The 22,572-nt window shown below is 39.4% G+C and overlaps 2 protein-coding genes across 3 annotated transcripts; both read left to right on the top strand.

Annotated features, from left to right (window-relative positions):
- The first annotated feature begins 1,293 nt into the window (after positions 1–1,293).
- On the top strand, positions 1,294–3,829 carry mettl2a (methyltransferase 2A, methylcytidine). Its single transcript, XM_057346825.1, has 9 exons — positions 1,294–1,481; positions 1,746–1,834; positions 1,988–2,241; positions 2,376–2,425; positions 2,510–2,570; positions 2,657–2,796; positions 2,982–3,088; positions 3,216–3,281; positions 3,381–3,829. Exons 1-9 carry the CDS (start codon positions 1,327–1,329, stop codon positions 3,527–3,529), a joined length of 1,071 nt encoding a protein of 356 aa, XP_057202808.1. The 5' UTR covers positions 1,294–1,326; the 3' UTR covers positions 3,530–3,829.
- Positions 3,830–4,474: 645 nt separating this feature from the next.
- Positions 4,475–19,424, top strand: tlk2 (tousled-like kinase 2). Of its 2 annotated transcripts, none has more exons than XM_057346791.1 (21): positions 4,475–5,118; positions 5,993–6,075; positions 7,962–8,033; positions 9,869–9,935; positions 12,974–13,014; positions 13,175–13,228; positions 14,120–14,221; positions 14,313–14,405; positions 14,558–14,668; positions 14,891–15,027; positions 15,358–15,510; positions 15,594–15,660; positions 15,744–15,841; positions 16,005–16,086; positions 16,182–16,273; positions 16,405–16,494; positions 16,681–16,850; positions 16,997–17,132; positions 17,243–17,354; positions 17,444–17,551; positions 17,732–19,424. In XM_057346791.1, the coding sequence occupies exons 2-21, from the start codon at positions 5,995–5,997 to the stop codon at positions 17,903–17,905; spliced, it is 2,040 nt and encodes a 679-aa protein (XP_057202774.1). In that variant the 5' UTR covers positions 4,475–5,118; positions 5,993–5,994; the 3' UTR covers positions 17,906–19,424. The 2 variants fall into 2 exon arrangements, with proteins under 2 accessions (XP_057202774.1, XP_057202773.1); XM_057346790.1 differs by having other exon boundaries at positions 13,175–13,273.
- Positions 19,425–22,572: the final 3,148 nt, after the last annotated feature.

Here is a 22,572-nt window from a genome sequence, read left to right as displayed (position 1 = left end):
GACTGACAGTCTATTTTCAGCGCCCTGAGGATTCTGATGTGGGGAGCTGTCATGCACTCAGGCACACATAATGATCATATCACCAACAGTCCAGATATCTATCAACCACAGCTGGTTTTATTAAAGCATAAAGTGTCAAAACCCATTGGAAAAAAAAATTCCTATGTGAATTACCTTGTGAATTAGAAAAATGATTTCCTTGCCATAATTTCCTTCCGTATCAGCATAATTGAAAATACGCGGCTTAAAAATATAAAAAATAATATAAATGGCCACAACACATTATTGGTTGACATATTCTGTATCAACATGTCTTGCTTCGGAAACTTTTGTTGCCATAGATACTGACGTGCACTTTTTTTCTGGATTTTTCCGAACTCTTGTGGCTGGAAGTGTAGTTTCCATGGCAGCAGTTGAACATGAGTTTCCATGTTGTTATTTGAAACATTATTAATAGCTATCCAGGAAATTAATATAAATGTCACGTGTTGATTTATCAAACATAATCATTGCCCGTATCAGATCGTGCAATACGCGATGCTTTGGTTTTTTTTAACTAAGGTCATTTAAAAAAAAGAGCGGCTTAAACATTCTTCAATCTTCTCCTATTGTGTTTTACATAAATAAATAGCAGCAAGTTATACAGGCCTATGGATTTGGCAGACGCTTTAATTTAAATATATACATTAATGGATTTAACGTTTTGATTCAAAGCAACGTACAGTGCATTAACAGATATACATTTTATCAATATGTGTGGGTTCGCAAGTTTAAGAATTATTTCGATTTAAAAGGACAGTTCACCCAAAAAATGAAAACGCTGTCATCATTTACTCACCCCAGGTTGTTTTAAACCTAAATATGTCTTTGTTCCGATGAACACAGATATTTGGAAGAATGTTAGCAATTTTCAGTTCTGGGACATCATCCACTACCATAGTAGGAAAATAATTGTTGTTCTGTTGAACACAAACTGAGATGTTTTGAAGAATTTAGAAAAACAAACCTATAACATTTATTGTTTCCTATTGTAGTCAATGATGTCCCGGAACTGAAAATTACTAACATTTTTCCAAATATCTTTGTCTGTGTTCATCAGAAGAAATCATTTATACAGGTATGAAATTACATCAGGGTGAGCAGATGATGACAGAATTGTCATTTTTGGGTGAACCGTCCCTTCAATTGTTCATTAGCAGTCTATCGATACTGACAGCCTATGCGCAGTGTCTAATAAAGGTCGATAGATGGCGATCTTCCCTGATGAACCGCTGAAGTGGGCGGAGAGTTACACTCAACTACCATGTGCATCCGGTTCGCGTGACCATGGCGGCTGCTGTAGCTGCTGAGCATTCCTCCGCGGAAAACGTGTCCGAAGCTTCTGATGGACCCGTGGAGAATTTCTCTGACGTCCAGAAACGACCGCAGTTCGGCACTCGTTTCCTGACAGACCCGCGACAGGTGTTTCAGCACAACGCGTGGTGAGTCTCTCTCATTCATACCCTGTGATGCTGATGTTGTCTGAGCATCCAATGAGTTTGTCATTTATGGAGAACCTTTCGAGTATGTATTACCATTTACAGATAACAGAATGTATTCAGTTACATCATTGAAACATAAGTGCATGGCTACTGTTTCTGTAAATGTTGTTTACAAGTAACGTTATGTAGCAGTAGTTATTCGCGTCGGTGTTGTATGATTTAAAGGTCCATTTTGCTGACATCTGATTGGTTAATCTGCTGTAGGGATAACGTGGAGTGGTCAGCAGAGCAGGAAGCTGCAGCCCAGAAAAAAGTGCAGGAAAACAGCCAGCCTATCCCTGCAGAAAAACAAGGTATGAACATCTATCATATTTACTTCAAGAGTATACTGAATAAATGTAGGTGACCTTTTAACACCAGGTCTTAACAGTAAAACAGTCTTATTCTAAGCTGCTTCTTGGTAACTTTATTGCTTAATGTTCTGTTTGTTGGTACCATTCCTTCAGAGGAGTTTGACAGCAGAGCCAATGAATACTGGAATGATTTCTACACTATTCATGAGAACCGATTCTTCAAGGATCGCCACTGGCTGTTTACAGAGTTCCCTGAGCTGGCCCCTCAACAAAAGCATCTACAAAACACAGAAGAGAAGAAAACCACAAATAATGAACCCATGCATTTATTAAATGGTGAACATCTATCCTCGCCTCACAGTAAATGTACATTTCCTGGAGACTCATCATCTTATCGGATCCTGGAGGTGAGTTTCGAAGCAGCTTGCGATTAAATGTCTCTGGTAGTCAAAGCAGTTTGAAATACTAAAATGATTTTTGTGAAAACACCCAACTTCTAAAGCACATTTTCGCTTTTTTTTCAATGTTTTGGAATTTTCAGGTAGGCTGTGGAGTTGGCAATACAGTGTTTCCCATCTTGAAAACTAACAAGTGAGTGAATCTAGGTATAAACTAACTCTCTGTCCACATTGGTGTCTCTCACTCAGATAACATTTTTACTTTTTTGCATTGTAGTGACCCAGGACTCTTTGTTTACTGTTGTGACTTCTCTAATACAGCTATAGATCTTGTCAAAGTAAGTGAGGAGAAACAAAATATTTCTTTGATATTTAGTCAATAATCTAAGTGTTTTATGCTTTTTTCCCATGTATTTTGTGGCAGTCGAATCCAGAATACGACCCAGCGCACTGCCATGCGTTTGTCCATGACATGAGTGAGGAGTCCGCAGAGTATCCAATGCCAGACCAGAGCCTGGATGTCATCGTCCTCATATTTGTGCTCTCTGCTCTGCATCCTCAGAAGTAAGTGCATTTAGCAGATGCTTTTATCCAGAGCAACTTAAAATAGTGAGGGAAATTATATAAGTTATATGAGAAATGCTATATGTTTACAAAGTTTTTACAATTTTTTTAGAGATAAAAATGTGTATATCTGTTGTAAATATATTGTAAATACAGGCGATACTTTAATTCATACTTTCTTCCAGGATGCAGAATGCTATTAATAGATTAGCAGGATTGCTAAAGCCAGAAGGAGTGCTTTTACTCAGAGACTATGGTCGCTACGACATGGCACAGCTTCGTTTCAAAAAAGGTACATTTAGATTTTTTTGGCATATTTGTTCATCATTCAAAACGTCAATTGTTTGTTATTGTCTGTGTCTTACAACCGGAATGCACAATAGATGCAATTTGCATACTTTTGCTCTTTGCTTATTTAGGGAGGTGCTTGTCTGAACATTTTTATGTTAGAGGAGATGGAACACGCGTCTACTTTTTCACGCAAGGTAAATGCATGTTTAAGCTTGTGTTGTACTTTCTTACACCATAGGACAACCGTTCTATAGCCTCTTTGGCTGGTTTCATGATATTTCGTCCTCTTGCAGATGAGCTGCATGATCTTTTCTCTAGTGCTGGCTTGGAAAAGGTGCAGAACATGGTTGACCGGCGCTTGCAAGTGAACAGAGGGAAGCAGTTGACTATGTACAGAGTTTGGGTGCAATGCAAGTATCGCAAGGCTTTGGCACCCTCTTAAAATCGAAGATGTTGTGGTGAGATTTGACTGTGTTGTCCCATAAGAATGTTGTCATGTTGTGACATCAATTTTAGCAACAGTTTAGAGACGTGCATATTTGGTTTGAATGGACCACCATGCTGAATACATGGAAGTGAAATGAGACTCGATCTTATGCAGTCTACTGAGAAAGGCTGGTGGAGGGCTTCTGTTCCTACAACGCACCAGTGGACTCTTAACTGCCTGACCATGACATTGACTGATGTTTTTATAGATGTTCAAGATTTTAATCTTATAATAAATGAGGATGGTGTTAAACAAGTAACAGCCTCGCAGAGGCAGCTCTCTTACTACTTTCATCAGTTTTTTTACAATTTTATGCTGATTATAAGGTTTATACACATATTCATGTATTTTTTTTAGAGATTGTAAATTATGCAGTAATTGAATCTGAGTACATGATATGAATAGACTTAAAGCTAGTTTCCCCCAAATCATAATTGAATCATTCTCGTCAGTTGTGACATCACTCTAATCTGATATTATTTAAAGCTTTATCGTCCTAATGATGATAATAAAATACTATTTGAACCACTGTCTAAAGTTAACATTTTTGTTCATTGCCTATACAGTATGTGTCTAAACGTTACCAGTTTCATGTCTTCAGTTGATTTTAAGTCTCACCTGCACACAATTCAAAGTGAATAGTGATTCCCAAACATCAACATCAAAATAAGTATCATTATACTATGGTTTTATTGTAAAATAGTTTTGACTACCATAGCAAAACCATGGCACATATAAAATTATTACCATCTGGTACAATCACTGTACAATGCAGTTGTCAATGGGCTATCTTTATATTGTAAAGTTAATATTTTTAGACCATGTTAAAAAAAATACACAAATGATGTTAAAGGGTTTCACTCGTGTGTTGAACAGTGGATATGGGCGTGGTCGAAAGGTAGAAAAATCTTACACAATCTCACGAGAAAATATGAGATTTACCGATTATTGTTTACATTGCAAAAAATGAGAACCGAATCGATTCTGAATTAAGGAATCTAATTGGAATCTTTTAATCTACATCATCTGAAATCCCAAAGGTGGTGTTCGGGTGGAACGGAATTTATAGAGCAATTTTATCATTCCAGGACTCGATCCCGGTTCGGTGCTGACCCGAAGTAACGAAGACAAACAAGATAAACTGATATCCGAAAAAAACATCAAGATTGATTCATTTCGTTGTGATTAACTTGGGAGGGGAAATCTGTAGGCGAAAATCTGCTGTGAAGTGCCACATGTCTTAAATCTGGAAGAAAATTGACATCGAAGAGGCCAGCGGAGAAAGGCGGGTTCGGGAGATCAAACCCCATATCAAGGCCTCGGAGGTCTCGCAATCCTCGGCCCACAGTAGGACGCGGAGCTGGCGTCCCCTAACGACATTACAGGCACTAAGCGCGGGCGAGGGTCGTGGATTCGACTGAGGCCTAGCGCTGAAATGTCGGGCTGAGGCGGGAAGGGCGAGTCGGGAGACCACAAGAGGAGAACGGTCGAAGAAAAGTGATTGAATTAATCAGCAAGGCGGTGAAAGAACAGCGATATCAGAGGTAAAACAAGTGTGCATGTTTAAGCAGGCTAGAAGAGTACGTTATTTTTCGGTGCTGCGGGGAACAACAGACAATAGACGCAAAACACATGGGTAAATCGAGACTGAAAGACAATTTTAGTTGATATTTATTGTGTTTTTACCGTTTATATTTTTTATATAATGTTATTTGTTGTGATATTCTTTCAGTTGCCGATTACTTTAGTCAGCCACACACCAGTGATGTAGCTAGGATGCTATCTTAATAACCATGCTAATTCATCATGTTACCCTCTTAGATTAAACAATATACTATAAATGGTTACTTATTATTGTCTTTTTTTATATATTGCTTGTTTAAAAACATTTTGGACGTGCAATAGATGTGTGTGAACTAACGTTAAACTAAAACATAACTCTGTAAAAGCTCTAATGTTTTAATACTTCGTCTTGTTGAATGGGGAAATCCAGGGTTTCAGAGTGTTTTATTTTACTTCAGACATATCACCAGGCCATATAATATACATTTTCTATTGACTTTTGCGCTAATTGCCTTTATTTTCTAGTCAAACAATTATCAAAGCTGAACTGATTGATTGACTAAACCGTAGTGATTTGTAGTGTACACGTTGTGTTTGGACAGACAGTCTAAAGATTTTGCATGTTTTTTTTGTTGCCGTTGATTGTCTGTAGGATATAGCTTTGGGTGGGAGTGAGCTAATGAGTAAACTGGTAGTCAGGGTATGAGGGGGGTGACTCAGTCTCAGAATGATCTTGGAAACATGTAAGCTACTAGGTACATATGACTCAACATGTCACACACATTACTGTCTTGTCAATCTGGCAACATCGCTATGGCTACATAATGTAATGCAAACTCTTCCTCTCTTTTGCAGCCATGATGGAGGAATTGCACAGCTTGGATCCTCGCAGGCAGGAGCTGCTTGAGGCGCGTTTCACTGGAGTCGGAGTTGCCAAGGTCTGTCCGGTCTCATGCTGAAATAGTTCTGCCTCATTGCCCCGATTTCTATTCGTTTATGATAATTCCTAATTCCTGCACATCCAACCTCATCCGTCCATCCTTGCGTCTGTGGCATCATTCTGTCTTTCCCTTCTTTAATCCAGCACTCATTTGTATGTTTTCTTAGGCCCTGTGCCTGTCTGCATTCATGAATTAAGTGTACATTTTTTCCTCTCCCTGACCTCACTGCTTTTGCTCTCTGAATAACGCCTTTGTCTTCCGCCATTTCCACAAAAGCTGATACTTGTCATTTTGAAGTCGAGCGTTTTTAGCCAAAAAGAGATCTGCTTGCTAAGTTAAGACAGCTCCCCTTGAGAACAGCTCTTATTTTGGTACAGGAAGTCACACTGACCAATTATTTTTGCTGAATTCTTGCTCTCATTTGTTGGAGGTCTATCAGATTTAATGAGATTAAAATTGGACGAAGGGTGACAGACTAAACGTCTGCTGCTGACATTTCTATCGGATTCTCTGTCATGTATTCACTGAATTAGGATGCAATTTGCGGAATAAATTGACCCTGTGAATGCAAGGTTTGTGTTTATCCCATCAAGACCTTTAGAAAATACACTGCTCAAAAAACTTAAGGGAACACCTAAATCACACTGTATTAGATCTCAATGAACAAAATATCCAGGTTAAAACTCTTCACTATACTTTGCATGATGTTCTAAGAACAAAGTAATGTGACAATGAGCAATGAAAGCTCATTCAGGGAAGGAATTACAGTAAAAACACTGTAAAACAATTAAAATACTGTCTGATTCAACTTGTTTGAATTTCATAACAGTAACTCAAAATGTTAGTCAGTAGGCTAATATGCATGCCCCACAACCCCCCCCCCCCCCCTGCTCATATGAACTCCCACCAATGTCTGGGCATACTGGTGTCCTGGGGGATCTCCTCCCAGACTTGGATCAGAGCATGCTTGAGCTCCTGGGCAGTCAATGGCGCTACTTGACTGCTTCGGATACATGAGATCCCAGAGGTTCTCAACTGGATTTAGGTCTGAGGAAAATGAAGGCCAGTCAATGGCATCAATGCATTCATCATCCCGTAACTGTGTACAGACTCTGGCCACATGAGGGCAAGAATTATCATGCACCTGGAGGGCTCTGCACTGCACTAGCATAAGATCTGACAATAGATCTGAGGATTTCACCCTGATACTTAATGGCACGTGGAGGTCTGTGAGACCCTCTAAGGATCATCCTCCCCAAACCACCCTTGCTGTTGCCTTTCCAGTGTACCCGTTGTCACTTTTATTAGCACCAAAACAAGTAAAAATGGTTCACAATCACTTATGCATCCTTACCGGGTTGATTGATATTCCTGAAGGTTAACTGACTTGGTGTTATGCTGTGATGATTGAGTGTTCCCTTAATTTTTTGGAGCAGTGTATAATGTCCCATTTCAGTCACAATCTCTTTATTTAATAAACACAGATTGCACTGCTTGAAATTTAATGTGGTTGTTGTTTTAAGTATTCGAGAACCCCTGAAAAAATACTTGGTTGCATTCTCTTTGTGAATGTTTAAGAAATGTCTAGGTGCACAGCATGAGAGTATTTATGACTGCGTTATTGGATTGTGGAGGGTTTTAACATGACCAGAATGTCAAGCATCTGTCACTCTCAGACTTTAGTTACATTAGAGCTGCAAGATATATTGGAATAATGCAAATGTGCATGTCGCAATATGCATATTACAATGCTTTGCAAAAACGAAATGATTTTGAAACTCTAAAAAGTTATGTATTTAAGTTTAAGATTTTAGACATTTTGCAGCCTTTTAAACACAGGCATTTCCTTCAAAAAGTCTAGTTATTTGCCTTCCTCTCCGCAGGGTTCTGGACAAAATGAGTCATCTAACCAGAGCCTTTGCAGCGTGGGCTCTCTCAGTGACAAAGAGCTGGAGGTTAGTACTAATTTGGTGCTTGTGATGTAAAGCTGTTCTGATATCACAGGGCTGATTTCCAAACTTCCAAAAAGGATGCATGTGTTTTGTCTAGAGTAAGTGATGTAATTGTCAGCTGTCATGTTTTATGTTGAGTCAGGGAGGTCCGTCTTGAAGTGCGATGTTCAAATTATTAATTTGGCTCTATGTTTCATTTACTTCACCCAGCAGTGTTAAGTAGAAAAGGCTGTTTCCTTTTTGTTTTTTTAAGCTGGCCATTTCCTGTGATGCCAATTTTCAAACTTCAGTTAGTGTGTAATGTTGCTGTTAGAGCATAAACAATATCTGCAAAATGATAAAGTTCAACGCCAAGCGAGATATTGTCTTTAACAGAATTCGCATTTCAAGGACTACAGAGAACGGCTGGAATCGGACTACAGCCCTATACTTCCCGGGTAAATTGTCACTATTCCGAGTTTTTGAAAAACCTCCCCCCAAAGGAATATGTCAAAAAAGGGGAGAGGCCTTCCTTAGAGAAGAGGAAGAGCCGCTGGAGTAGTGTTTGGTTATCAGAGATTGTAAACATTTGACTGAGCTGCGCAATTAATGACTTTCACTTTCATCCCAGTCCTACAGCTGGTAATAAGAATCAGATACACACATTCTAAGATAACCAACAGTCAAATAACAGCTACCATGACTTCAACATCGGCTGTGAAAGTTGTTCTGTGTAACACACTGATATTGTGTGTATGTGTGCGCATACCTCTAAAACACTTCTATGAAACGTCCTTTGAAGTCCTGCTTGCAAATGTATCCTAGTCAATCTGCTTGTTTTATTATCCAACTTAGGTCGAATATAAAAAGGCAAAACTAACGCTTCTGTTATTAGTTTTAATTAATATAACCAGTCTGACCCAATCGGTCCGGTGTCATTTCCCTCACCATAGTAGGGAAAAATCGCGATCTCTAACAAAGATTGACGTTTGCACATGCACTAGCAGACCTCCGTTACACTTCGATCGATCCGCATGTGTTTAACTGTTGAAGTGAAGTTGACGCCATTGTTACTGTTTATTGCTAAAAGCCAAAGCTTATGAATACATGTGCACTGAGAGGGTGACTGACCAATCACAACAGCCTGAGAAGCGTAAGCTCGCTGATATGGTATGGGTGGGACATCTTCAGACACATGCTCTAAGCGGGGAACCAATCATGACAGACATGGTCAGCATTACCAATCAGAGCGTTTTGGAAGGAGGGATTTTATATAGACCGGACGAAATCCAGTCGTTTTGTTAGAAGAGGGACAGCGGTGAACAATAGACTTGAAATATTAAGTGTTTTTTGAAAACAGAAACATGAACATCCATTGTTAAACACCCAAAAAACATAATCAAAGCTTCAAAAACAGCAAAAGAATGGCTCCTTTAACTCCTGGATTTACTTGCGCTATTTATTACTGCAGGTCAATTGCTAGTGTCAACCATTGTTTGGCCAAACAGACATCCTGTTTCAAATTCACTCATTTTTGAGCATATATTTAGTGAAGCCTTGAAAAAAATATTTTACAGTGTCAGAGATAAAAGTATGATTCACAAAGAATAATAAATGAAGGTCATCATCTACCTTGTCCAAAAACATTTTAGTTGGTGTTTGTAATGTTAAGCAGTGGTAAAACAGTCACGTGCAGATCTTAAGGCGTGTATCTGTTTAGTTTACAGATGTTGGTCTCTTAGTGTTTCTGGTTGCAAGAGGCTGTTGCCTTGAACATTTCAATGGAAACATTTGGAACTGAGGAATGAATGAGGTTGTGGAATGAGATGATGTCATGGATTCTTTTTCTTTCTCCCCAGACGCCCGAGAAGAAATCCAATGACCAGAGAACACGGAAAAGGAAAGGAGACCCATATGACAACCAGGGTGAGTTGATTTGTGTATCGTAGTTGGCATGGTGGAAGTAGATATGAAAGCAGCATAATGTTCTGATTAGGGCTGTGCGATTTGGGGAAAATATCTAATTGCGATTCTTTTTGACAGACATTGCGATTGCTATTTGATTTGCGATTAAATTTTTTCTAATTCAAGCTTCAGCTCAATATTGTTGTGTGGAGCACAGTATGGGTATAGTTACCCTGCTGAAAGAAAACAAAAAAAAAACATTACAGAAATTCTAATTGTTTCCATAAAAACCATTACAAAATTCCAAAGTTTTTGGGCATTATTCAAATAGGATTTATTGTTGTTCAATTGGTTCCCAACTTCCAGATTACATCACACCAATAGAATCCAAATACCAGTGTACACTATTGTAGTTTCCATTAAAACAAATACAACTCCCATTGTAACCTTTAAATCCATAACATTTTCTATCGTGTTAGTGAATTATTAAAATAGTTCATAGGTTACAGAGGCGGATTTATTCATTTTTAAGTATGTGGGATTTTTTAAAACAAGTAGAAAATGTGCTGAATGTTTAATTTCATCCAAGTGAAATTAGCAAAACAGTTGGATAGAATTTACGTTGGTTTGAAATGCAGAGCCAGGCGTGAGTTGACACAGGGTGCGCGCGTGCGTCAAGCCTCGTCCATATTGCCAGATGCACTTGTGGAGACTTGCAGTGTGGAGCCGGACTCAAGTACTATAAATGTATAAACGTTCATTACGAAACAGGCTGTGTGTGCGCATCAAGTTTAAACGGCTCGTCCGCAAGATGCGGGAGATGCACGAGTATGACACAGGCTGTGTGTGCGCGTCAAGTTTAAACGGCTCGTCTGTGATACGCGCAACGCGGGGCAGAGACGTGCGAGTATGACACAGGCTGTGTGTGTGGTTTTCTGAATTGGAATTTTATTTAGTATTTATTGCCTAATATGATCGATCTGTCTCTGCAGATGCCATAACACACACTCTGTCTCTCCTGCTTTCTGTTTGTTTGTTTTTTTAATGACGGACTTTTACGCAGTTGGCTAGGGCAGTGCTGATTAGGCATAACGGAGGTGTGCTCACTCAGTTGGTTAGCAAGAATGCCACTCAAAGCGGGCTTGGAACAGACGCGTTTCATATTTTTCACATCGCTTCCACATCGCAGCCTCTTGCGATTAGCAAATCGCAACGTCTCACATCGCGATTCGATTTCGATTAATCGCTCAGCGCTAGTTCTGATGTCAGTCTTTTACATTCCATCCACATTAGCTGCGTTTACATGAACACATCGGATTGAATTTAATCAGATTGTGCAATCTGAATGTAGTGTTTACATGAAATGTAAATTAAGTGATCTGATTGATGTGCGTGTTTACATGACAAACTTAAAATCCGATATAATCTGCTGACATGCGCACACTGCACAAGTGTTCACCTAAATATAGGGATGTAACGATTCACTCAGCTCACGATGCGATGCGATTCACGATTCTGATCTCACGATGCAATTTATTCACGATTTACTCACGATTTATTTAAAAAAAATGAGTTGAAACAAATTAGAAATGAACAACTTCCCTTGCATTATTTCTTAAATGCTTTACGTTTCTTTGCATAATAAAATAATGTTTTATTTCAAATAACAAAAGTAAACTGCGATTTTATAACAAATTAATAATAGAAAAAGTCTCTTTAATATAAACAAACTAATACTGTCTGTGCTTTTCTTGGATTTTTTTGCATTTAAGAAATATCAGCATCCACGTTTAGGTTTGCAGTGAAAATAGCGGCCCCTGCTGTTCAAAAAATGTATTGCGATTCAGTTCAAGCCTCAACCGAATTGAATCGTCACTCATTATAACCGATTTTCAACCGGCTCACGGTGAATCGTTACATCCCTACCTAAATACACACTAAAACAGTGTTTTAAAGCACATGTTGTGTATATTTTATTTTACAAACGGCACGAAAAAAATTTACAGTTTATAAAGGCAGAGTAATGTCTCGTGCCAATGAAGCACGAGCACATCTGATGCGGTTTTACCATGGTATAAAACCATGACAAAACTACCAAGACCGACCAGAGCGTCTGCAGGCAAACAGTAATTAAAATAAATGTTTAGCAACAGCTAGTACCGAACTTTAGAAGTGATAATATGCGGATTCATATATCAGCATTAACGGTAAACAGAGACGGGCGCGGTGGACGCGGGTGTCATTGTAATATTCACAAAACGGCTACTCAATGTTGTAAGCACAGATGTGTTTATTTTATATCACAGACACCAGCATAATAATGTACAATTCATAAACGTAAAATATCATTATCATTCAATGAAGCAAGGTCTTTACAGCGACTTACCATGGTAAAAACAGTTAATCCTTCCAAAGCACATGTAAGTAAACGATAAATCAAATAAATGTTCAGTAGCCTACTACGAATATAAATGAAATTTTATGATTAGATATTTTAGCCTACAGTATGTTTGTACATCTGCAAATGTATCATGTTTTAAAAAGGAACTGAGAAATTGTGGTTAAAAACTCACTTCAGGGAAACAGTTAAGACATTTTAAATGCATAGAAACATTAATATGTTCATTTAGAGATGACAAGCATATGAATATTTGTACCGCTTTGTCAGATTTATGGTTTTTGGTTTCTTTTGCAGCAGCTGCTCCGTTCTGTGCGTGATACACCCTTACGTCTGCATGAGCCAGCATCGTCTTTGCACATGCGCACAACTTCCTACTTCGGTTTTAAATCTGATCAAGTGTTTACATGTCCTATCAAGCGGATTACAAACGGCATAAACCACCCATTACAATCCGACTGAAATTTCAATCGGCTTGGGCATTTTTAATCTGATCGACGTGTTTATATGGAGCGTTTTCATTCGGATTGGACTTTTAATGAGATTACATTGGTCCATGTAAAAGCAAATAGTGTAAAACCAGAATGACCGTCTTCTGCAGCTATTTTATGAATGTTGCAGAGTGGCTTTTCTCCTAATATAGGAAGCTTTTTTTTCTTAGGCAAAGGAGGAAGAGGACACAAAATCAGTGATTATTTTGAGGTAGGCTAGTGTGCGTTTGTTTCTTATCTGTGTCTGTGATCAGCTGATTTTATTTCAATTAACACATTAACAGCCATTTTAAAGCTGGCACACTAACTTGTGATTTAATCATAAGCGATTAAATCAAGCTTTAATAGTTAATGGCTTTGTTTGCATCCAGTTTGCAGGGGGCAGTGGTACTGGCACTAGCCCAGCACGTGGTATTCCTCCAGTGGTACGCTCTTCGCCTCAACACTCTCTCTCAAACCCTCCTGCTGCTGTGAGCCTTCTTCCACTTGACCCTTTTTTTTCCTTCACTGATCTGATGTAGCCCGCACTACAAGATTTCTATAGTGTCACAATATCACAAATTGTGAACACTTTAAAGGGGTCATATGGCGCGAATACGTGTTTTTTGGTGTCTTTGGTGTGTTATAAGTTGCCCATGCATGTATTAGACACGTAAAATTGCCAAAATTAAAGTGTGGGAACAAAAGTTGTATTCTATATATAAGCGAATACTCAACCAGACCTGCCTGAAACGCCTCGTGTAACCACACCCCCACAAATCTACGTCAGTTCGTGGTATGAGTTGACTAAGATCACCCAAATGTATACGCAAGTAAGGTGGGCGTACCTGTCAGTACAATTGCTTTAGAACCTGATGTTCCAAATATGGTAAGAGGCGTTACATTTCCGTCACACGCTTGCAGTATTCCACCAATCACTACGCACTGGTTAACTGGCCAATCATAGCACACCTTTGCGTTGAGCTTTGTGAAAAATCTGCGCGCTTCAGAGAGGCGGGGCAAAGTGGAGGTACAAACATACACGGTATGTGGAAAATACAGCGTTTTTTAACCTTAAATCGTGTATACACATTGCATTACATCTTAAACAAATGATGATATTCGTTTTAGCCGTGTCATATGACCCCTTTAAGATTTCATAATAAACAATTATTTAAAAAATATTTAAGTTAACTAATTAAATACTGTTATTGTACCTGTTAAAATGCATTTTTGGCTTTATTATAGGCTTGTATTTCTTGTACAGCTGATTGACCCCGTAGAATTGCCAGTGACCTTCTCGAACTGTGTGATGAAAATGTGTTTTTGATTGACAGGTGCAGCAAGGAAGCCCCTCCTCCATCAGCTCGGCAAACACAGACCACTCCTCCTGTCTCCACAAGTCGGCCTCTACACACATGCAGCACCGAACCACACAGGTAACACAACATTACTACAGACCTACACAGCACACCTGCAGACACAATGTATTTTCTCTAACCCATCCCTCACTTTTATTTGCTGGTTTAGTCGGAGTTGACAATGGAGAAGTTAGCAGCACTGGAGAGCAGTAAGAGTTCAGATCTGGAAAAGAAAGAGGGACGTATTGATGATCTGCTCAGGGTATGTACTTTGATAAACACAGTAAGTTATAAATGTGCTATAATGGCCAACAATTCACAACAAGGGAACTGAAATGAAAGTTACCTGTGACAGGTTTTATTTTGAGCTATTGGGGAATGCAGCACTCATGTTGGGGGGGTTGTGTTTTGCAGATGAATTGCGACCTGCGCAGACAGATCGACGAGCAACAGAAAATGCTGGAACGATGTAAAGAACGACTCAACAAATGTGTGACCATGAGCAAGAAACTGCTTATTGAAAAGGTGCCTGTGTGATGAGATCACAAAGTTAATGCGTTTGTATACGTGCCAGTGGTGTGAATGTGTGCCTTAAAGTTATTTTAAGGATAAATGTCATGGTTGTTTTTACAAAGTCTTGATTTTCATGGTGTCTTCAAAAGTTGGATGTGCTTGTGCATGTGAATATACAGAGGTTGATGTTTCTGGTGCATTTTACATCGTTCCTAAATTGTGGGTGTTCCTCAGTCCAAGCAGGAGAAAATTGCATGCAGGGAAAAGAGCATGCAGGACCGCCTGCGTCTGGGCCATTTTACCACTGTGCGACATGGAGCGTCCTTCACCGAGCAGTGGACAGATGGCTATGCCTTTCAGAATCTAGTCAAGTATGTACACACACAAACTTCAATGTTGCATACACACACTTGCAGAATCTGGTCAGTTTCACGCCCCTCATGTATGCGCATAAATGTAATCATGAAGCTTTTGAGGATTGTGTTGTATGAATGTGCCGCTTTCGGGATTTCTGTGTGCGCACATACCTTTTCTAGACGTTTGAATGCCTCCAGACATAGCTGACATGTTGTCTTGATAAAGCCCATTGATTTTAAAGAAACCTTTTTGCATATTTATATAGTCACTCTTGACAGCTTGCCATATTTTAATAGTTTAAATGTTGCACGTAATTAATCATAATTTGCTCTCTTTATATATAGACAACAAGAGAGAGTGAATTCTCAGCGAGAGGACATCGAGAGGCAGAGGAAACTACTGCTGAAGAAGAAGCCACCCAACGCCAATCAGACTCCTCCCCCAAACCTGGAACCCAACAAACGAAAGAGCAAGAGCAACGGTGCAGAGAACGAGATGTAAGCTTGCTTTCTGCTGGGCTTTCAGGGGTTTTGAAGTTATTGTCGTTCTGGTTATATATTGTTTTTCGATGTGCTCTCAGGTTATCGTTAGCAGAATACCACGAGCAGGAAGAAATTTTCAAACTGAGACTCGGCCACCTGAAGAAGGTATGCTTGTCTTCGTATTAAGCATGTGATAAAATTCACATTGTCATGGTAGCTGATCTTTATGTCTGTGGTGTGTGTGACAGGAGGAAGCTGAGATTCAGGTGGAGTTGGAACGGTTAGAGCGTGTGCGTAATCTTCACATCCGAGAGCTCAAGAGAATCCACAATGAAGATAATTCCCAGTATGTAATCTCAAAGTACCTTCCTTTACTGGTGTCACTTGCTTTTTACGAAGCATTCTGCTACATTTAGATCCTCAATGGTTGTAGTTTTAGAGGGAAGTTTATTTGGTGTTTGAACCTGGAGTTTTATCTGTTACCTCAATGATGTGACTGTCTCTGACAGGTTTAAAGATCATCCCACATTAAATGACCGTTACCTGCTCCTGCATTTGCTGGGAAGAGGAGGCTTCAGTGAGGTCTATAAGGTGAGACAAGATCTGTGATGGTAAATAATGGCCGTTGCTTTGATTTTATGCTAAGGCTTTCCTATGCATGTTTTTTATAACCTCTCTTTCTGTAGGCGTTTGATTTGACTGAACAGAGGTATGTGGCTGTGAAGATTCACCAGCTTAATAAAAACTGGAGGGATGAGAAGAAAGAGAACTATCACAAGTAAGTCCAATGCAATGCCTCTACCACTCTTATTCGCTATTGGTCACTGCATTATTGTAGACAAAAGTCTTTCTAGTAAAAGTCTTAAACCATGAATCTGTTTTTGAATTGAAATGGACTTAATGTTTCAGACATGCATGTCGAGAATATAGGATTCATAAGGAGCTAGACCACCCCAGAATAGTCAAACTCTATGACTATTTCTCCCTGGATACTGACTCGTGAGTATTCTTGGTCTTGTTGAAATGTAAATGTGGTCATTTTGTAAAGCCTTTTTTCCCCAATATTTGTTCAAATGTGTACTTTGATCTGTTCTGTTTTCTTTTCCCTGTAACTCTTTAAAGTGAACAGATAGCTAAACCTGCTAAATGTGACATAACATCAGGCAAATGCTTTCTTGTGTCTAGATTCTGCACTGTTCTGGAGTACTGTGAGGGGAACGATCTGGATTTCTACCTGAAGCAACACAAGCTTATGTCAGAGAAAGAGGCTCGATCCATCATCATGCAAGTCGTCAACGCCCTCAAGTACCTAAATGAAATCCGCCCACCGGTCATCCATTACGACCTCAAACCAGGTATAACACTCACAAACCCAGAGGTTTTTATTGATATGTTGATTCACATGGGAGTTAAGGCCATGACCACATGATCTACCTGTTACGCTGCATGAACGGGATGTCACCCAAGATGAATGTACCCAAGACCCCCTGTGTTTGGCTAGGTAACATCCTGCTAGTCAATGGCACAGCATGTGGAGAGATCAAAATTACAGACTTTGGATTGTCTAAGATTATGGACGACGATAACTATGGGGTGGATGGCATGGAGCTGACATCACAGGGGGCGGGAACGTACTGGTAAGTGAATGTGCACTTATTGTCATTACCAGAATTGATTGATTAAGGGAAAAGATAAATATAAGTTCACTGAGCTCTCCTCAAACTGAACATTTCTTTCGGTGGTCCAGGTATCTTCCCCCAGAATGCTTTGTGGTTGGAAAAGAGCCACCCAAGATCTCTAACAAAGTGGACGTTTGGTCTGTTGGTGTTATCTTCTACCAGTGCCTCTATGGGAAGAAGGTAAGTGACACTGTGACATCTGTCTGTCCATTGAAACGTTTAAGGTTTTCTTTGTCTACTCATTACTCCATTTTTGTCTTTCCACACAGCCGTTCGGTCATAACCAGTCCCAGCAAGACATCCTGCAGGAGAACACTATTCTCAAAGCCACAGAGGTGCAGTTTCCTCCCAAACCCGGAGTCTCACCCGAGGCCAAGGTATTTCTGCAGTGTGCTTCTTATTCCCTTATTGATGTGTTGCTAAACTCATGCATTAAATCTGCAATGTAATATGAACCTGTATCTTCATGCTTTTTTGATATTACTTTCATAGGCTAAACTCTATCTAATGAATGTGACAATGTAATGCATTTTGGCTTTTTTTCTTCTCTACCTTAGGCCTTCGTTCGCAGATGTCTGGTGTACCGTAAGGAGGATCGTATTGACGTTCACCAGCTGGCCAGCGATCCCTACCTCCTCCCGCACATACGTAAATCAGTGGCTGGCACGGGTAACTCCAGCATGGCCATCGCCTCCACTTCTAGCTCCTCTAACAGCAGCGCCTCAAATTGAGCGTCCCGCCCATCCTCGCTTGTTTTGATTGGAAGAGAGGGAGTGGTGCTTTTGCTCCGCCCCTCTCTAAAGTCCACTGGAAGGGGAGCCTGACCCCGACCTGCCAAGCAAGGGAGCAGGAGGAAGGGAACTGAGAGGAATGAAGACGAGACGCATCCCCCTCCACCCTTCTTCCCCTCCTAGGAGTCTGGGGGGTGGTTCTTTTTTTTTTGATGGTGCGGAGTGAAAAGCACTCCTTAGAGGGAGCCAGAGGAAGGGTGTGTTGCCTGTGAGAGTGAAATGGCCAAAACTGCAGTTGCTCAGACAGGTGGAGAGACTGGTATATTGCCCTGCACCCCACAACACAAATGCGCGCACACTCACACGGACACATTATAATGAGGTCAGCTTGATTTTTCAATTGATGTTTTAATTGATGGGATACGCCTGTGCATTCTGATATTCTTCATACGATATTCCTGAAGAACCTGGAGATGCCATTGTGACAACACAGCTCGTCCCAGCACATCTCTCTCTCTCCTCCTTTTGCCTTGAGATCTTTAAACTTATAGAAGCAATAATGGCAACGAGTTCATGTTTCATTTTAATCAAAACTGTTGTCTGATGAAATAATAAATGCTGATGAGCCTGATTCAGCATCGCTGGACCTTGAAGTAAGCTAATCTTATGTGCTGGGAATCAGATATTTGTACTGCGTGAGTAATGAAAGGTCTAGCTGTATCTGGAGATGTTTGTCTTAGTGTCTTGCCCCCTTCCTGTTCTATGACCAAAGCTGAGCTCTACCAGTAGGTGGTGCTGTTCGACTTGAGATGTTCTTTTATTTTTGCTTTATGCTGTTTTGAAAGCGCATTTTTAGGGAGCGTATTCTTAGGTTATTTTAGCGATGCTAACCGATGGCCCCAAGTATGTTCTGTTTGTCTTTGTGTAATTGAACGGAATCTAACATTTCAAAATGAGAATTTTTCTTGAATTAATTTGTTCCTTGCTTAGAAACACAGATACACATGCATTCAAAAATACATGGATTCATACATGTTTAGATCTGGTGAAATGGCAGGTTGCCGGATCCGGTTTACTGTGGGAAAGCTCTCTACAGAGGGGGTGGAGCTACTTCAGAGGTACAGGGCAGAACTGGGAATGCTCATTAAATACTATTGGTTATAAATATTGTGTTGTCTGGTTCATTTGTCCTCCATTTAACTTGATGCAATTGCAAAAGCTTGAAATGTTTAATTTAAAAGGCTTTTAATAGAAAAGTCCACCCAAAATAAAAATCCGAAATTTATTTTCCACTCATGTTTTTCAAAACCTGAATATGACTTGTCTCCTGTGGAACACAAAATATACTTTGATAAATGTTTCGGCGATTTTGTGTTTGTGAAATGAAAGTAAGTGGTACTGTAGGTTTGAAAACTATGTTCTACAGATTATCTTGTTTTTTGCAGAGGTCAGTCAGTCATGCAGGTTTGGAATGACGTGAGGGTGAGTAAATAATAAAGAATTTAAATCTTTGAGTGAACTGTTCCTTGAAATGGCTGTTCTTGCATCTCTTGATATAAGAGTTTTGGCTGTTCAGGTTTATTTTTGTTTTGACCTAAAATGGTAATCAAAACTTTGCTGTAATTTACATGTGTGCTTTTTACACATGAAAATGTTTTGAAAAGTAAAAAATGAATCCACACCTGACAAATAGATGCAGAAGTCCAATAAAATAAAAACGCCACCAAAAACCTAGTGCAAAAAGTGTAGAAGTTGAAGGTGTGTTTTTAAATGAGCCCTAAAGACAGTTTTTTGTTGTTACTTTTGGTTTGGCATTTAATCTGTGGCCTCCATATTTCTAGTTTAATCTATTTCATATTTTGCTTCCTTCTTGCCTCACTTACAATGCTTTAAAAAGTAGATATGTGTGCTTTTGATTGGATTCAGAATGCAATGCAGATTCTGTGTTGTTCCGGTTCCTTAGTAAAGCTGGATCTGTATTATCTGTTGGTTCAAAGCAGAGCCGTTGAAATACAGAGTTACGACACTTGTTCATGCCGCCGTGTGGTCATGTGGTTCATTGAGCGCTCAATAGTTCCAAACAAATCCGTGCTGTCAACATATTTTAATGGATTTTAGCGGGACAGACAACAGCAACTATATTTGCATAAAATTTGCTAAATATATTAGCACATTGTGTACACTGATTACTACGTTGACGACATTTATAGCAGCATTTTGTCTGAGGAGTAATTTGAATATAAGATCTATGAATGCAAGATATTTAATCTGTATAAACATGAAATTATTTCACCAACTTTACAGCAAATGAGTTTGGGAGACGCTGAAATGAATGGGCTTAAGTGCAGTGTTTGAAACAATTGGTCGCTCCATAACCCGAGTTAAGCCCATTGCACATTGAGTCCGAAATCTGCGTCCGAAAATTTCGGACGTTAAAAAATAAATACGACCTCACGTTGTGTCAATCACATTTACACACTGCCTCCGATATTTTCGTCCGTCATAAAAAATTTCGGACTGGGTTCGATTTTCTGCGTTTTTCGCATCCGTAGGAATCGTTTTCAAAGGTGTTTTGGCTATTGTCCCTATAAAACTCGTCTGATGCCACATGGTGCGAGTGTGTGCGCGCGTGTGTCCACACCTTAGACATACTGCCAGTCTCTGTTCAGGATCAATTGGTTCACGGAAATTGGTGGTCTTATTTATAATATGTGGCTTCAGTATCGCTAGCAAAGCGTCAAACTGAGCAACTGACGTCCTGAAGTAAATTTGAAATCGGTCAGGATAATCGCGCAGTTCCATGATAAGGAGGTGGAACTCTTCTTCCTCGTTACGCAACCCGGACTGGATGGACTCAATATTTCCTCTTTATTTTTCTCTTTTGAAGAAGAGAGAGGACAACAAAATCGTCATCACTGCTTGAAGACTCCATTTTGTATTGTTTTGCGATTTTTTTCGCAACGGATTAATAAATACGCATCGGACTCAGTGTGCAACGTTTCTGTCCGTGACGAATTTTTAGGATGACGAATACGAAATAACGTATACGAAAATTTCGGATTGTATGTGCAAAGACCAGCACTTCCGCATTCTTATATGGAAGTCTATGGCAGTGTCGTAACTCTGTATTTCAACGGCTCTGGTTCAAACCTTGTAGACCGTGTTTAGTAAAATTCAATTGGAATTCTGCTGGAAGAAGTGTCACAATCAAACTATTACGCTGATACTTGTGGATTGTGACATTTGAGAAAATGTGGGTGTTTCTGTTCAGTATTTAGTGCTTGGAAATAGGTTTTGAAACCCGAAAATTTCCATTTCAATCAGGAACAGATTGGATGGGTACCTGAATGAATCATTGACCCATTCGTGCTGAAGCTGAACCATGTGCATTGGCTGTTGAATTGTGTTCAACACCTGTTTAAATTGATGGGGAATAATAATTACAAAAAATAATTACAAATGAAGAGTTTATTTGCAAAAACAGAGAACTCGTTTTTTAAATTTATTTCAAAAATCTTGTTTTTTGTGGACTGTTTTGCTATTTTTTTAGTGTGCAATTTCGCTTAATATCAATCAAACTCCAGTTGGGTAGTTTTGATTAAGTAATAATAACAATAAAAATACAGCTAATTTACAAAAACACAACATAATAAAAACATTACTTTAAAAAAATGTTCAAATAGAGTTGTTTTTCTTGCAAATAAACTTTTCACATTTCACTGGTTTTGTACAGTCTTCAGATAATCTAACCATCTGTATAGAAGTTAAAGGAATGAGTGCATTCTGTATGTAATGTTTCTTGTCACAAACAGGAGCAGCATACCTGGTTCTCTGGTTCAAATTTTCCAGCTACAGGTATAACATTTATTATCAAAAATTAATCTACCCTTTACAGTTTAAGGCTAAAATACACCACACGACTTTTGATCCAGATTTTCAGTCTGGACTTGTTGCAGAAAGTCTGTGCCAGTCTGCAGATTTGATCAGTTGGTGTGTTTCTATCTGAAACTTTCAAAAAGTCTGCAAGTGAATGTAGTTTAAAAAAATCTGATCAGATTTTAAAAGTCTTGTAGTGTATTCCAGCCATAAGGAAGACATTCAATATCAGCACTCAGTAGATTTAGGATTTGGGGGTTGTTTTGGACAAATCCTAAGGCAAGCAATAGCTTGATCCTGTGGCTGATTGCTTTACCACACCAGGCCTGTCTAACGGTCCAAAGCCAAACTATTTCATCCAGTCATAGTGGTCTGTTGCATGATTAGGTTACAAGGAACATGTCGTGCAATGCAAAATAGTCTTTAATAATCTGAGGATTGTTACATAGCTGTCTAAATTAATTACAGTATTCTCCTGCCACATATATGACAGAAGAAATTGACTGCAGAGAAAAGGATGCGAGAGGAGACTAGACAGTCTAATTTGTGCTCATACTGGCAATAAGCAGATGCTAGGAAACAAAGCCAGTTTCTCCTGCATAAGTTTTGAAGCAGTTCATTTATCAGATGCTTCCCTGTCTGAATCATTTTTCTGTGAGGATTGCGAAATATTAAATTTTGCATGAGCCATACACGCCTCATGCAATGCTAAACGTGTTTAAACAACGAACGTGTTGTCAGGCGTCAAAGGGACGTAAACGCGGAACGTCAGTACGTAGCCTACCTTTTAA

This window comes from Triplophysa rosa, linkage group LG11 (assembly GCF_024868665.1).
Source record: "Triplophysa rosa linkage group LG11, Trosa_1v2, whole genome shotgun sequence".
NCBI classification, from domain to species: domain Eukaryota; kingdom Metazoa; phylum Chordata; class Actinopteri; order Cypriniformes; family Nemacheilidae; genus Triplophysa; species Triplophysa rosa.
This window is presented reverse-complemented; position numbering and strand designations above follow the sequence as displayed.

Coding starts and splice junctions, on each gene's coding strand:
- mettl2a (XM_057346825.1), top strand. CDS start 1,327: ATGGCGGCTGCTGTAGCTGCTGAGCATTCCTCCGCGGAAAACGTGTCC. Junction 2,242..2,375: donor CATCTTATCGGATCCTGGAG/GTGAGTTTCGAA, acceptor TGGAATTTTCAG/GTAGGCTGTGGAGTTGGCAA. Junction 2,426..2,509: donor CCCATCTTGAAAACTAACAA/GTGAGTGAATCT, acceptor TTTGCATTGTAG/TGACCCAGGACTCTTTGTTT.
- tlk2 (XM_057346790.1), top strand. CDS start 5,995: ATGATGGAGGAATTGCACAGCTTGGATCCTCGCAGGCAGGAGCTGCTT. Junction 14,222..14,312: donor TGCAGCACCGAACCACACAG/GTAACACAACAT, acceptor TTGCTGGTTTAG/TCGGAGTTGACAATGGAGAA. Junction 16,274..16,404: donor AAGAAAGAGAACTATCACAA/GTAAGTCCAATG, acceptor TTAATGTTTCAG/ACATGCATGTCGAGAATATA.